The 16,682-nt window shown below is 45.9% G+C and overlaps 1 protein-coding gene across 3 annotated transcripts in view; it reads right to left on the bottom strand.

Annotated features, from left to right (window-relative positions):
- PAPLA1 (Phosphatidic Acid Phospholipase A1) overlaps positions 1–16,682 on the bottom strand; it is a 106,363-nt gene that overhangs the window by 52,704 nt on the left and 36,977 nt on the right. For all 3 annotated transcript variants that reach the window (XM_089578090.1, XM_089578087.1, XM_089578089.1), the window contains exons 4-5: positions 11,873–11,959; positions 4,988–5,094 (exon numbers count right to left, since the gene is read on the bottom strand). In XM_089578090.1, coding sequence (XP_089434216.1) covers positions 4,988–5,094; positions 11,873–11,959 — 194 coding nt within the window. The remainder of the gene's footprint in view (positions 1–4,987; positions 5,095–11,872; positions 11,960–16,682) is intronic.

Below are 16,682 nucleotides of genomic sequence, written 5' to 3'. Positions count from 1 at the left end.
CTTTATCCTGTAGACATTAGTAACATTTTGGTCTTTCACTCCTTCTAGTAGTTCAGACTCGCTTAGGTATTTAAGGTCATTAACGAAGGTCAAGATTAACGAAAATAAAACAAAAGCAGTTGTCTTCCGGCCGAAAAATAAACCTGTTCCTCCTCATGCTGATATTGTTTTAAACTCTCATCCTGTTGACATTGTTGACCATTTCAAATGTCTTGGTGTGATATTCACTGCCAATATGTCCTGGGAATCTCATGTGAATTTTGTATTAGTGAAACTTGCTCGAATAACCGGTGTAGTTGGTCGTCTCCGATATATGCTTTCTACTAAAACAAAAATATTGGTCTATAATTCTCTTTTCTGTTCACACGTCAACTACTGCCAGCTTGTGTGGGGCACAACTACATTCTCTAACACACAAAAAATATTCCATATGCAAAAACGGTATCTACGTCACGTGTACAATGCTGGCTACAATGCAACTACTGCAGAATTTTTTCACAGTGCTCATGTTATCACAGCCCACAAGCTATACCGTTACCGTTTGAGTGCTCGGTTTAAATATGAAGTGAAAAAAAATATTCACAGCCTGGATGCCTTGGCACATTTAGAAGGAAATGCTAAATGTTATCAGACTAGACATGGAGAAAACTGGAAGGTTGCTGTACCACGCTTGAATTCTGGTATGGAGCGATTGTGTTATTCTTTGCCATCTCTGTTAAACTACTATCAGTCACTGAATTTTGATTTATTTAGTTGTTCCACTCTTAAACTTAGAGACATGTTTGCCGATTGACTAACCTGATTTTATCTATTCTGATGTTTGTTTTACCTAGCTCAGGACTTTTTTCCTTTGTTCTGCACTGATGAAGTGTCTTGATATGTTTATTGTTTTTTCATTATCTGGTGCTGTCTACACGCTGCCTTATATTTGGGGCTGCGGACTCGTCAAGTTGCCAAGTGGCAGCTTTTTTTCCGTAGCCCTCCATCTGTAGCCCCGATGGAAATAAAGATTTGATTTGATTTGATCATCTGAGATCACTCCATGAACAGTGTTGAGTGATTGGTGTGGGCTGATTGTTAATGAAATTTCTCAAAATGATGTCGTACCTGACAGTTTTTGATGCTGGTGCTTATACAGAATTTCCAAAAGCAGATCTCCAATTGCTAGCTTTTTGATTTTGTAACCTTGCCCTATGACGTCAGTTAGGGTTCTTGAAACGAGACAGGGTGAGACACGTCTAGCAGTTTTTTCAGGGTCTTCGCTGAGCACTACATGGTAGTTGTCTTGCTGCCAAAGAACTGAGCAGTCACTTCGGTGCGCCCTCTTTTTGGAGGACGATCGGTGGAAAGTAAGAAATGAGCCATGAAATAGATTGGAGCCACGGTGCCAGCCGCCCACCATGGAGCCCAACTAGGGACAGGCACTAAGTCCTGGCCACACACCACCAGGGAGAGAGGACAGGGAAAGGTTTCCCCCGGTCGGGTCAGGCCGTCCACCTAGAGGAAGCTGGGGCCAAAGTGGTGTGTTGCCTCTGCCATTGGCTCAACCACCAGGATCCCCTTTTCCCCGGACACGGCGATGCCATGCACGGCTAAGCGCGGGTGCTCGGCTCACCATCATCCCCTGCGGGGAGGAACTGTGACCTCGGGTGGTTGAGCTTTTGCTCTAAAAATGTCCGCCACAATCGTTCTAAACGGCGTGCAGCTTGGCTGGCTGACTAATAAGCGCAGCCGATAGCCGCTAAGGCATGGTGGAGAAGCTTTGAAAACGAAACTACCCGGCCAGACTCTCTATCGCCAGGGGCCTATAGATCATCAAAACGCAGCTGCGCACGTCAGAGGGTCAGCGGAAGCATTGTAGCATGCAGTTCAGCCTGGGGCAGAATATTTGGGCAATCAGTTTGTAGCGGGAGAGCGTGTCCGTATCGATCGATGCCAGCACCTGAGCATCCAAATAAACAAGCTCCTGAGATGGGCGTTGGACGGGAGTTGATGAGTAGCAATCACTTAGTTTGGCCGAATTAACAACTGTTACACAACGTGTGAAGACAGGTCACACGATACTCTGCACACCAAATTATTTCCACCTGATCTGTGCATGCGTCAAGGAACGCACTCCGCCGGACACTCTTTTTGTGCAAGTGCCCCCGCCTTACACGATCTTCATCAATAAGGTTTATGCTGATTCGGCACATAGCCCGACATCACCATGGCACTGTGCTTGCACTGCAGTGCCTCCAGCACCGTCATGCTCACGGGAGCGGCCGGATGATCGCCACAGCACAATGTTCTTTCCCTATTTCCCCCAGCAGCGGCCTTGTGCCTTCCTCAATAAATCAGCACAAGCACTGCAAAAGTCTTCCCGCGCTGTTTAACAATGAATCAGAACCAACTCACCCAAATCGCGGCCTTAATTAATAATGTTTCCATGTATAATGTTCCAGCTACTAGAGCTAATTTCACTGTATTCCTTTCTCGTGCCGTCGCAAGGTACTACCAACAGTGGTGTGGGTTTTTTTCTTTATAAAATTTCAAACATTTTTCGCAAATAAAATTAATTTTCCGTAAAATCATAATGTACTGTGCCATGGCATGTTCCTACGCACTACGACATGCAGATGTCCTGTGCACAATTCTGTGAATGATAACCTCTAAAGGTAAATTTAGTGAAGCAAGAAACCTCACAGTGTCTGCCTGCAGCAATACTTTTGGCCACAGAGGACCATAGTCGGACACAACCCTCAAGTCTACAGCGAAGCTCCACCCACATTCAGGACTGCCGCACAGAATTTCTCCACGACAAAAAACTAGTCCGAAGTGAAAAATTTTCTAGTTGGCTAAAAAATGAAGGCAATGACAGGAAAAAAATTTTAAGCTCTAGAATTTTGATATCTGGCTTGTTTAATATAGTCAAACATCAAAAATCTGAATTCGCGTACTTGTGGTGGTTGGCCAGCAGAATAATACAGGACGCCGCAGACCATGGCGAAGTGTTAACAACTGCTGTTTTTTAAAGTTGTATCCTATGATAATTTCAAAATATAGTGTTCTCGTTTTGTTTGTTTCTTGTTCTGTGTTTATTCTTTTAGTAAGGAAGAGTGGTATAAATATATGTGAGGTGTAATATCCCGAAACCACACGTGGACTGTGAGGGATGCTGTAGCGAAAGGAATTGGAACATCCAAAGTTCTTAACGTGCACACTGCGAGAATGCTTTTGCATTTCGCTTGCGTCGAAATGAGGCTGAATTTGATCCCACAACTTTAGCACTCTGGGATCAGTGCCCATGGGCGCCTGTTTGTGCTGTGTCCGGGGGCTTTGGAAGCTGTGTGTTGGCGCTTCTGTTGAAGGGGGCGTGCCACCCTCTCTGTTCCGTGTGGTGAAAGCCACCAAGAGGGTCATTTCCGCAAGTCCCCGAGTGCACAACAAAAAAGAGCGAGACCTAGCATTGTCTAACTGGGAAGAAACCGAACATCAACCACTCAGTGCAGTTGCCACTTTTTTTATGCCCAATGACAAAGGCTGGATAAAACAGCGCAATGGAAGACGAGACAAGAAACAGCGCTGGTGTTTGTCCTTCTCTTGTCTCGTCTGCAAAAATGTACCAGCCAGGCCGTATTGGCCCTCTTCTGACAAAGGCTACAAAGCATATATTGCGTCGACATTACCTGCAGTGCAGTAGTTTGAAAAGTTAGCATCTAATAGTGATGGTTCAACAGCGCAAACACACACAGACCAAGAAGGAGACAAGACACACACAGCGCTGAACTTACAACTGATTTTTTATTAGGAAGAAGCATGTCATAATATACACACACGAAAACAACACACATGAAAAAAAAACAGCGCACATGCGCAATGTCAGCAATCTCATAGTACTAAAAAGGTAAAAACCGCTTTACAAGCAGAGATGCTTGCAACATCAATCATGTGACAAGATATGTTCCCTGTAAGACTGGCATAGTTTATCAGATCCCCTTGTCCTGCGGCTTAACCTACATCGGCCAGACTGGCCGCTGTATTAACGTGCGGCTCATGGAGCACGCTAATTCTTTAAAAAACAAGGAAACAAACTTAGCAAAGCATTGTTTCGCATGCAAATGCACGCCGTTTTTTGGTGATACTGATGTGTTGTTTCGTCATTCTGACCAGCGCACTAGAGAAATTGCTGAAGCCTTTCACATTAACAGGAAGGATAAAGGGTGCGTGAGTGCGCCATCTGTAACATTATCTGTAAGGGAAATGAAAATGCTACACAGTGGGTAGTGGATCTGTGGATACACACGTGCTTGTAAAGCGGTTTTTACCTTTTTAGTACTATGAGATTGCTGACTTTGCGCATGTGCGCTGTTTTTTCATGTGTGTTGTTTTCGTGTGTGTATATTATGACATGCTTCTTCCTAATAAAAAATCAGTTGTAAGTTCAGCGCTGTGTGTGTCTTGTCTCCTTCTTGGTCTGTGTGTGTTTGCGCTGTTGAACCATCACTATGAATCTACACCAACTAGCCCAATCTGCAGTTCTTCTTAGCATCTAAAACTGTACATTTTTTAAAACCTATGTCTCATTAACATGAGTTTATTCTCGATATTGTTGTCTTACTGCTAGTGTGGCAATCAAGTGAAAACAAACGCTATAGCTGCTTTGCAAAGTGTTGGACAGTGATGCTATTATACACTACGTTTATGCCACATCACAGTGCTTCCAAAACGAGAGAGCTGGAGGCGATCATTTCCTTCCCACCCTGTTGCTCAGGCTGTGGTAATAATTTCATACCGTTTTGTCCCAACCCTTGAGGCTTCTGCACTGGCATGGCAAGAACTGCTATCAGCAGCACAACATGCATAGCTGGTGCTCCGTGGCACACGGTGGTTGGGAGTATTCGACACTGGCCTGACAGCACATGCAGCACATATGCGCTGTTGGGAAGCCTGAGAGACTGCAATCAACTGTGCTTGGGGGGGTTCAACGCCCCAAAGCGAAGCCCACCTGGGGTAGCCCACCGACAGCTGGCCAGTGCCGGCCTCCTCGCCCAGGGCGTAGCTGACCACGCTCTCCCTGCGCCCCCGGCCCAGCTGGGGTGCCCGGGCTGCCTCCTGCAAGGGGGAACAACACTTCACTCAACGGGAGATGCCCCTCATTTACGCAACTGCTAAAATACCACACAGGTCTAACTTAACGATACTGGACATACTAAGGTCTGCTCATGACCTGGAAATTTTTTCCAATGTGGACACCAAAACAGAGAAAGATGTGCATTCAATATGTGCGCACGAAGCATCGTAGTGCTCAAATGTAAGAAACCGAAACTTGAAAGAAGGCAGCTGCAGCCATAGTCCCTCAATTCATGAAACTTCTCCGTCACGCTATGGGAGAGCTGCATATGTTGGCCACTCCTTCCGCAAGGGTCCTGTGGGGGCAACGACGCGAGGAAGTGAGCGTCTCTACGGCCGCGAGTCTACTGGCGGTGCGGCAGCAGCTGTTTTCTCTTTTCACTTTGCCTTCGTTCACAAAATAAGTACACTGCATGACGGGTTGCAGCTCCGGAGGTACGCAGGAAAAGGCCTCGCTGTTCTGTCTGCTGAGCAATGCCGAACAGCACAAAACATGGAAGCGGGCGATACCCCGACAGGAAAGCAGTGGCTTTAGCTTCGACTCCAAGCATGTCCGTGTCTGCGGGAGGCATTTTGCCCAACGGATTTAAATCATCCTCACGAGTTCGTGATCAACGGAGAAGCAGTGTTGCCGCAACGCAACAAGTCAGGCCCGCCGCCGTCCCACGGATATTCTAAGGCCTACCAGCGTACCTGAGCATGAACCTGTGACGATGTTGCATTTAAGACAGCTGTACTCTTCAATGTGCTCATGGCTTTTGGTGTGGAAGCACTGCTTCTCGGGGTCAAACCCAACCAAGAATCCTGGGGCGTCCCTGACTTTGAGGGTGCAGAAATAAAATAAATATTGCCGCAAGTGCACATCGCACCCCCAGCGGCCACTGTGCGAGAGCACTGTGCTATAGCAGCAGCCGATCATGCCTCGTGTTGTTGTTGCCTCAAAAACGATGGCACATACCCACGGTGGGAGATTGGCCAGGGTTTCGTGCAGACCCAAACAGGAAAAAACTAAACTGCAACACACTCTCACGCGCTGCGCCCGCTTTGTACACTACCATCTTCATCAGTGTCCACCTTCGGAACGAACACATCAGACCAGCTTAACCTTGATCAGAGCTTAAAGGGTCAGTCTACTGGATTTTATCCTCCATATTTTCATTGCTGCAACCAATATAGCTCTTTACTCAAATTACCATTTAGCCAGCTGTGGTGCCAAGGAGTGCGGTAGAACATTTTAAAATAGAATTTATTAATGTGGGAACACATCTGTATGAGATGGTAGTCTCATCTGGCAACCATCTAGATTTCCGCCGCGCGGCGACAAACATGGCGGCGCCCATTGAAGCCGGACCTCTCGCTTCGGACTGAATTCTCGTTGTTGCTGCCTTTTGGGGCGCCTGTCTTTCGCTTCGTCTCATCTCGCCTATAAGAAAACATGTAAGAGATAAATTTGCTTTATTTTAATAATTACAGTGACGATTCTGCCGCTCCCAGGCTTAAGTGGAGAGTCTGTTTGTTTACAGCAATGGTTCCCGTCCTGACGACCAGATGGCGCCACTATAGGCTGAGTTTATTTTTGAGTCTCTGCTAGCATACGCTGAACTAAAAGTGGGAATGTGCCTGCATTTTGCGTACGTGTAACTATAAATATTCATGTGATTTACAGAAAAAGTGAGCGGTATGCCTTCTACAGTTTACTAGAACAAAAAATGCGTTTAACATTGGGGCATACAAATGGTACGTAGCATATTCACATATGCTTCTACAAAAAAAGACTACCACTTTCTTGAACAAAATGAACGTTTGGAGTCGCCACCACGTTTTTTTACACGACTTTTAATGCCGAAATAAAATATAAATTCCTGCCTAAACCGGGCGCAGACCCCTCGTTATTGATGTTATAGGGTGCCAACTACCAGAATATGTCATTATTTATACACTCATGTCAGTGAGTAGACTGACCCTTTAACTTTGTCTAATATCGTCGCCAGATGCGCCAACGACCCAACAAAGCAAAACCATGAGCCAAAAAGGCTAAAAACATGCGTTAGCATATCTGCTCGATTTAACCACGTTAAACCCCTAGCGCTTTTTTATTTCATTGCTCATTTACTGCGTGGCTGCTCTCTTATTTTGGTGGCCAGCGCGTGAGCAATGAAGCTCACCTTGCACTCGCCTCCGTAGTCACAGCGTGACAAAGTGCAAATAAGTGGCTTATGTAGCCTTCAGCAGCTGGCTTTGCCACCTCCGAAAGTGCCACCAAACGGCCGGTGCATTCGTCATGTGATCACTTTTGTAGCCCGCACTCCACTTCTCAAAATGCCGCCATAACGTCTTGTTTTCAGCACTAGCGAGCTTGCAGTATTTCTCACAAGGTAAACGCCAGCTGTAAGCAGTATTATGCACTTAGATGAAAGCGAGGACTCGGCCGAGACAGCTGCAACCCAGACACATCTGGATGTGTTACTGATCGCTACACTAGATCTTCCAGAATGACGTTGTAGGCAAGTTGCGGTAAAAATTGTAGGCAAGTTGTGGTAAAAATTGATGCGAAGGCTGGACCAATGTACAAAAATCGCTTTTTTGTCAAAAGCAATGAGAGAAAGTAAGCGCGTTAATTGTTTCCTAGAAAACAGCCGCTAACAAGGTTTACTAGTCGCGATCGCACAGGGTTTTTAGTGTCTCAATGCTGGCGCCAAGCTTTCAGGTGATAACCATTAAAGTAGCGTCCATCCTAAGCCCGAATGCCGATCCCCAGAAGGCACAAATACCAAGTGATTATGAGCCCATTGGCCGGAAAACAGTCGCACCACTAGCGACGCACGCTGTCCCTATATGAAACTTTGGCCGGAGTTTCGTGACGAGAAAAACATTGAAAGACTATGGCTGCGCTTATCAGGCAGCCAGCTGAGCTACACACAATTTAGAACGGCAATTGTGTTCTCGGTGACTTTTTTTTTAACTGCTGCTCCACCAATGCTCTGAAACGAATGCGTGCTTACCTCGATTTCAGTCAGCCAGCCAAGCTACACGCTGTTTAGAACGACGATTGCATTGTGGCGGACATTTTTAGCTCTACCACCCGAGGTCATAGTTCCTCCCCGCAGGGACATGAGACAAACGTTCCTGTACGCAGCTTTACCGCGAGCGGTTGAGGAGGAAAAGGTTTTCACAGGTCTTCACGATAAAGATGCACATTCTTTTTCCATGTGGCTTTCACAAAGGCCACAGGTATTTTTCAAGCTACTTTTTTTAGCTTTTGGCCTGTGGCCTATTTTGAACATGTACGCACATTTGGAAATAAAGCGGCATGGTCTTCGTAAAGCAAGGTGAGTTTTGAAGCATTATTTGCACTTCACGGAATTTAAAATGTTTCGCAGCAGAAAGTTAGGGGCCTTAATTACCAATACTAAAAAAATTGGCACATTTGGTATGTTTTTTGAGAATTATGTGATGGTTAAATAGTTAAAGGGGCCCAGCAACACAAATCAAGCATGTGGTTTTCATTATTTGTATGCATAGAATGGGCAATGTGATGTCTGAAAGCCCCAAGAGATCGCTCAAACCTTAAAGGAGCCGCGAAACACATTCTCAGTGCATTGTTTTGCCAGTTGGTTGCATAGAATGAGTTATAGTGATGTTATTAGCATTGGTGGTACTGTGCATATTCCGGTTATTAATATTTTAGTTAGCTCGAAAAAACAAATTCATGGCGCTGATGGTGTCACAACACAGTGGTGGTTTTAAGCAGTCAATGTGACATCACTGGGCGGGAGCTTGATGATTGGACAAACAGTGAATATGCTGCAAACTGTGTTCATAAATGAATATATATTATGCCATGTTTTGGGGTTTTGTATTAGATCAACAAAACCAACCCGTTTGCCTCACGCAAGAACACTTCAAAGGAAGCAAAACAAAAGAAAAAAAACACCACCAGAGGCTCTGGCTATTGTTCTGCATCAAAGTACTTTGCAGCACCTCTCTGTACACATCTATAAAATCTGAGAACAGCTTGGCGCAATCGACCTGATTGAACCATGCCATTCTACAAGCGTTTGTTTCGGTCCGAAGGAAGGATACAAAGAAAAGAGACATTCGTTTCTCCTCTGCCAGTGCGCATCACAAGCCTGAGGAGGATCACCGGGCGTGGGATGGCGCCACGTCACCAGTGGCTGGGCCAGCTGGGCCAGTTGTAACCACGGAAACGACACTGGCACAAGAAGAGAGCTTGTTTTGATTGGGCCACTCCAATATCGAGTTGATGGCAGCACTTTGAAATTCCTTCTTTGAATAACTCCCGTTCCTATGCATCGATTCCTGCAATTCTATTTGAGCCAGCACCTGTGTGACATAATGAATACACCTCAAGTATAGCCGGCATTCCTCCAAGCAGTGTTTTGCAGCCCCCTTAAAGGGCCACTAAGAAGAAACTAATGGTGGCTTGTATCGACAGAATACCAGCTCTTGTAAGGTATAAAATGAGGGTATTGCCACCACAGACCACTCTCGCAAGAGCAAGTGTGATGACGAAATAGGAGAAAAACACCATACATCTCTGAGGATGACAAACATGTATGAAGATTACGCGAGGTATATATATTTTGTTTTGAAACCACTAGTGCACTTTTATCAAGACAAAAAAAAATGTGTGACTGGCAGCGCAATAGGGCTATGCATTTTGGTTTCATTATGTGCCTCCAAGTCCTCCGTGGACGAAGTTCGCGCAACAGCATGATGAGGAAAAAGAGCTGTGCACGTTGCGCTTCGTCAACGAACCAATACGCTGGGCTGCATAACCAGCCCTACAAGGACTACTAAAACAGAAGTGTCCCAGTCTCTACACATCAGTCGTGAGAGTGCAGCACCGGTGCCAGGACTGCCACCTCAAAAGCACTGCACGCCATGTGGAACTCAAGTGCAGTTCATTGATTTGCTGTCGGAATAGGGATCCATCACAGCATTGGCGCAAACATAAATCAAGTGACAATGGCTGACCTTCATCATCTGGCCTGCAGTAGTTTTCCCTTCAGCTGCTGCTAGGCGCAAGAGGAGCTCTAGCCACAAGCAATCATGGAGTCCCCGCCATTTTACATCACTTTTCTCCTATTTCGTCAGCAGAGAGTTTAAATCAGAGCGGTGGGAAAAAGATTTGACAGCTTGGAATCTGTCACAGACCAGTGGAACGTGTCTCGTCAGGAATTCTCTCGGGGCTCGGCCATCGGAGGAGTGGAAAGTTCTAGAGCGGTGGTACGGGTGCGCTGTTTTTTTTAAAAGTGGAGAGTGCAGGCATAGCCGACTCGGCGACGCCTGCCACGGAAGACCTTTTGCGTTCCTCCTGCTCTCTCGAGGGAACTTCGCGGGTTAATGCGTCCCCTCTGCCCCGATTATGAGGGAAGAAGTATGCTATCTGCCGGCCCGTCCAGGTTGCAGCGAGCGGTTGGGACAGTCGGGACGAAATAGGCAGCGGAAGAGGTTGGGTGCTGTGTCTGCAGGCGTGGAGGGCTGATTTACCGCGCCGAGGCACGCGTTCCATCTCGCAAGGCCCGCCGCCGTCGAGCCATCGTCGCATCCACAACCACCCGAACCAGAGTCATCGGCGCGGCCCCCGTATGTGAATTGTCCGTCGGACTTTCTCCTTTTTCTAGCTCTAACTTTTTTGTATATTACTTCCTTTCATGCCCTGTACGCCTTCTTGTTCTCTGTAGTTGGATTTGTGTGTTTTTTGTATTGTCTGTCTCCTACTTGTCGCGTTTCGTGTTTTGTACAGTTTTTCGGATACTCCTCTGTTCGTTTTTACCTGTTTTTTGTGTTCTCCTGCATGCGAGTAAATATTTGTTTTAACCCATCAACCCCTTGAGTTCCTTTGGAGGACCGACGCACGTGCACCACGCACGGGCTAACCGACCTCCACAAATAAATGTTGCACAACGCTCGCTTTCAGGCCACAGGGGAGCGTAAAGCGGCCCCTCAGCACCAGGCAGCCGGTTGACGGGCGACAGTTGAGACAGAATCTCTTAGCCCCGTTAATATTTTGATCTCCTCCAGAGGGGGCGAAGACTGCCCCAGTGGGTCAGCGGTGGTGTGTCTGCCACCACTGTCAGAATGCGTGGCTGCCCTGGCAACAAGTTTCAGCTGCAGTTGTCACTGGAAGAGTGATCTGCATTTTTATTTTGGGTGGAATAACTTCTGTTTGCATGTTCCAATTTAATCATTATCTTTGCAGTGATGCCTGGAACAGGAATCCCTGCCACAGCGCGGCTTTAAAAACAACAAACACTAAGGCAGGAGCACATCACATCATGAGGCAGGTCACGATGCCAGACACGATCACCTCGTAACTTCACCTAGACATGTTCAAGAGCACCGCTGATTTTGCCTGAGCTGGCTGAACCCAAGTGGACTGGATTGTGGCAGATTTTGTGCACAGGGGTGAATTACAACTGCCACAACATCACAAGTGGCAGCACACATCCTACTATGCACTGTTTTCTCGAAATATTTTATTACTCTTAGAAAGGCAGCAAATGCAACCACAAAACATTCCGACTGCCAGAAAACGAAACAATTTTTTTAGTGATGTGCAATTACTGACGTTGTTAGATATCCACCATCATATGCATTGACAACAGCTAGAGAAAAATAAACAAACGAAACATATGTGCCACATGGCTGCTTGTAGACAGGGACAAACGTGTCCCTCTTCCCATCAGCTCAGCAGAGCATCAGTACTAGCCTAATCCATGCCAACACCACTTGCCTGTTTCTCATGGAGGTAGGCGAGCAGCTTCTTGCGTGGTCCCATGGGCAGTCCCATTTCTCGCAGGTCCCCCTCAGAGCACATTTTCTGGACAAAAATTCACGGTAAGCCACAGCACATGCATTCAGGCAAGTAAAAAACAGCAAAGCCACGTTCACCCCAGACAGATGCACTAACAACAAATTATGGTTGTATATGCGACCAACATGTGCATATATACAAGCGGGCCGAATATGGGAGCATGAGCTGGAATGTACTGGTAGCCACCTGCCACAGTGGCTTCCCTGCGGTGGTGTGCTGCAAGAGGGCAAAGCACGGAAACGCCAGTGGGGATACCAGGAGAAACATACTGGCTTTTACACAGAGCCTACGCACTAGAAGTTCATTCCGTGCTTAAGACAAATGCGGACCCAATTCTGTGAGCACTAGATAAGGAGCTGTTCAGATCTCTAAGAAGTGAAATTATCACAGTGCTGGAAATGGCCAACAGGGTGGTTCCACGTAAGATCGAACAAAGAGTGGCTGGTCACCTTCTTCAATTTATTTGAAATTTTCATATATTGTTGCCTAATCATTGCAAAGAAGCGATCCGCAATTAGATCCCCCCCCCCCCCCCCTGCCCCCCTAATTTTTTCAAATCATGCGAATTTATTAACGACTGAGAAGACGAATTCCACACTTCAGTGCTTGCTGTTCTGGCCAACTGTGGTTATGAATTACATAAAATATATTAAAGTACCTGAAAATCGTTTGAGTAAATATATGGATGTTTTTATTCGTGCTCCGTTATTTTTGGCGGTCTGCAAGCTATAGATGTTTTCATAAAATTTGTCAAAATCCGCACAAAGAACGTTTTTGTATCTAGTTTGCAGGTCGTTATATCAAAAATGGCTAGCAGCAGAGTAGCAGTAATTGTGCATTATCATCTATGCAAACAGATCTATCAAACTACTGAAGTTCATGTTTGTATGTCTTTTCTATACAGATGTGATGGAGCTAACTTCAAGAAAACAGAACAATGAAAACTAACGGCAATTTAAAACAAAAAAAAACATTTTCATATGTTTTAAACTGTGTCCACATATTCTCCTTTATGTCAGATTTCACAATCAATAAAAATATGTTGCATAATTTTGTTTCTCTAGTAGTTACGCCCCCTTCAATGAGACCCTTGAGTGGCAAATTATGTATATTTGACTTCTTGCCAGCCATGTGTATAGAATGCAGGAAGGAATGGCTTGGTTTGGCTTAACGTCGTCCCAAAGCAACTCAGGCCATGAGGGACGCCGTAGTGGAGGGCTCCGTAAACTTGGACCACCTGGGGTTTATCTTTGACGTGCACTGACATCGCACAGCACATGGGCCTCTGGAATTTCGACTCCATCGAAATTCAACCGCCACGGCCGGGTGCAGGAAGGATTGGATCTCGGTGATCTCAACAGATCACCAAGGGCGTCAGTAGTGACGAGAGGGCTCTGCCATGAGAGCGGGGCTACTGTGCAACCCTCGTTTTCGTGTCCTTGGGCAGGGAAAACCGGCAGAAACTGGTCCTTAGTCCCCACACATGGGGATAATGCATGCTCACCCGCCACCGAACCAAGGCCTTTTATGCTCAATGGTCAGTGCGACATCCTTTTTGGTTGACAATGGCCACACTGTGACACGGCCCAGCACTATGATAGGAGCGGGTCCTCTCCAGGAGGTCCATTAAGGCAGACCTTGGGAGCAATGTTCATCAAGCTGGCAGAGCGTGCACCAGCCACGCTGTGCTGGCTGATTCCAGAGGAGACTTGCTGGCGCCACAGTGGCTAAGCTGAACGCGTTCTAATGCCCTTGGGTGGAGGGGCATAGCACTCCCTGTCGGTTTTCGGGTGTTCACTTCCCCTGCAGATGAGCGAGAGGCGTTTTTCTCTTCAGCGTACGCTGCTCACGTGCGTCTCATGGTCACAGTTCTGACCGACTGTTTTGTGCAGATTACCTTTCCAAGCACAAGAAGCTCATTCCGAAAAAGCAAAATTTTCGCAGCGTCACTGATCTACACATCACCGTTTTGAAGCAACTTCCAATATCCGAAAGACCTGTGAATGTCAGTGAGACGGACTACTTGTGCTACCCGTGCCTTCACTACTTGTGCAATGAAATATGGAAATGAAAATTTGGAGACAGTGATTGTCCCAATACCCAATGGATATTCTCAGCAACCAGACACGGGAAAAACGCGTGCGACGGTGTTGGAGGTCCCGTCAAGCACCAAGCAACTCTCAGCAACCTGAGAACAAACCCCGAAAGCGCCATTCAGGCAGCCGGAGACTTTGTAAGTGTTTTATCGAAGAAACTGAGAGGTGTGCATCTAATACATCTGGAAGTAAAAGAGGTTGTTGCCTTCTGCGTGTGGAAATAAGGAAGAGTGGATGACAGTGCGCGCCTTCCATGGCATTCAGTCGGGGCATGCGTGGCAGCTATCCAGGTCGCCCACAGAAGCATCCCCTGACTTGTACGTGGCACACACAGCCGGGTCTGCATGGAAGAAACTAAGGGTACCAGAGTGAAGACACTGGGCGTTGTCGAATAAACAACCACAGCCCAGAAACACATTGTTTTTACTGTGAAATATGCTGCTCGCTTATTTGACTTTAACCTCTCTGTGTGCACACCGAATCCTGAATGCATTTTGGTGGAGGCCGCAGCACATCAGCCCCTCATCTGAGACATAAATCCCACCACCAATAGGCTCTCCAGACCTGCATGGTGTGCTCAACCTTGCACAAGGGTCTCACTGGAAGGGCCACGAACAAAATTATGCACAAAGTTTTTTAATGATTCCAAAATCTGATATAAAGGAGAACATGTGGACAAAGTTTAAAAAATACGTTGTTTTTTTTAATTGTCACAAGTTTCCACTGTTCTGCGTATTCTTGAAGTTAGCGCCATCATATCTCTTTATAATGATAGACTATATATAGACTAGACAAACTGCACGTTGGAAAAAAGTGTTTTACTTACAACCCCACCACTGACATGGTGATGGAATGTATGGCATGTGATAGCAAATGACGCGCAACAAATCATGCTCCTAACAGACGTCATAACTCGACACCCATATTGCATTCACCAACATAAGGAGCGTAATTCCAAAGCGTGACCAGCTGCTTAGCTTCATCAACGACATTGACGCGCACATTATCATTCTAACTTAAACCTGGTTAACTGAGGATATCCTCGATAACCAAGTGCTTCCCGCAAATCGCAGCAATCGTAGAGGGGGTGGTGTTCTAATAGCTGTAAAAAATACTTTGTCGTCATCCTTAGTGTACCACGACAATGTACTCGAATTATCAGGGGTTTGCGTTCATGCCTCAACTGTGAACGCTATAATTGGCATTTGTTACCGGCCACCCGATTATGGTCCATCTTTCAGCAACCCACTCTACCGTAGTTTAGCATATATTACAGATAACTTCCCCAACTCACCTATTTTTCTATATTTCCCCTTAGCATACCTGGTAAATCGTGAGCCCAAGCAATTCCTCAATCTAACCCTTGATTTCAGTCTTCACTTGCAACGTCCCTTGACCTCCTGCTGACATGCAGCCCTGAAGACAGGCTTCCCCTGGAGACAGTGTCCTTCTACACATTTCCATACCACTACTGCTGAAGGTTAGAAAAGATAATCTTCAGTTACAATAAAGCGAACTTCAATGCCATCAACGTGGAACTTACACGGCTTTATGAGCATTTTTGCGAGTGTTATCTATCAAGAACAGTTAATCATAACTGAGAATTATACAAAACAACAATGATAAACCTCAGAAACAAATACATCCCAAAAATAAATATTAGGTCCGATCATAACAACGAGTGGTTTACCATAAGCCTGAAATGCCTCCTAAACAGGAAAAAGCACCCCTATCAATCAGCAAAGAAATCTAACTCCCCTACTACATGGGACCGATATTATCAGTGTACAAAAACATATATTGAAAGCCTAGCTTTTCCATCAATCTAGTTAGAATCCTATAGTCGAACCCCAACAAATTCTGGCGCATCCTATACCCCAGGTCTCGCCTGAACCAAATAGCGCTAAATTCAAACCAGATCAGTGTGCCAGCGTTTTGAACCGCTATTTCGTCTCGGTCCATAACTTGACCAGAATCCTGCCCCGTTATGATGCCTATGATCCAGGTTGATGCCAATGGCATCAGTAACCTCTAAATTTGTGTTTGTGAGCAGGCTGTGACCATATCAATATTAAACTACTAAAAAACACATCAGAGACCTTAGCTCAGATACAACAATCAGTCTTTACAATCAGAGAAAGTTCTGGATGATTGGAAAAATACCCAAATCATCCCAGTCTTTAAACCCGGTGAGCGCAAATCAACCTCTAACTACCGTCCTATTTCTCTAACCAGTGTGCGATCAAAACTACTTAAACACCTAATGACACATCTTCCATATAACGACTTCTTTTATCCACACCAGCATGGTTGTAGGAAACACCTTTCATGTGAAACCCAGCTTGCCGAGTTCATAAATGATTTGCTATATTCCTCGATTACTCCAAAGCATTTGATCGGGTCCCCCACAATCATTTACTTCAAAAGCTTTCATCACTAGGAATTCCCGCCAACCCTTTTCTTTCAGGGCGCAAGGCCCATGAATGATAGCCGCTCTCCTCTTTCCAGTGTAACATCGGGAGTCCTGTCACCACTACTATTCCCAATTTACATTAATCACCATATAAAACCAGAATTACGGCTTTTTGCATCATATACAGATTAGGGTGACCACCGCTCTCCTCTTGGTGTGA

Source organism: Amblyomma mixtum, chromosome 3 (genome assembly GCF_055824585.1).
Source record: "Amblyomma mixtum isolate Tamu chromosome 3, ASM5582458v1, whole genome shotgun sequence".
NCBI lineage: Eukaryota > Metazoa > Arthropoda > Arachnida > Ixodida > Ixodidae > Amblyomma > Amblyomma mixtum.
The sequence above is the reverse complement of the archived record's forward strand: the minus strand, read 5'-3'. Positions and strand labels throughout refer to the sequence as shown.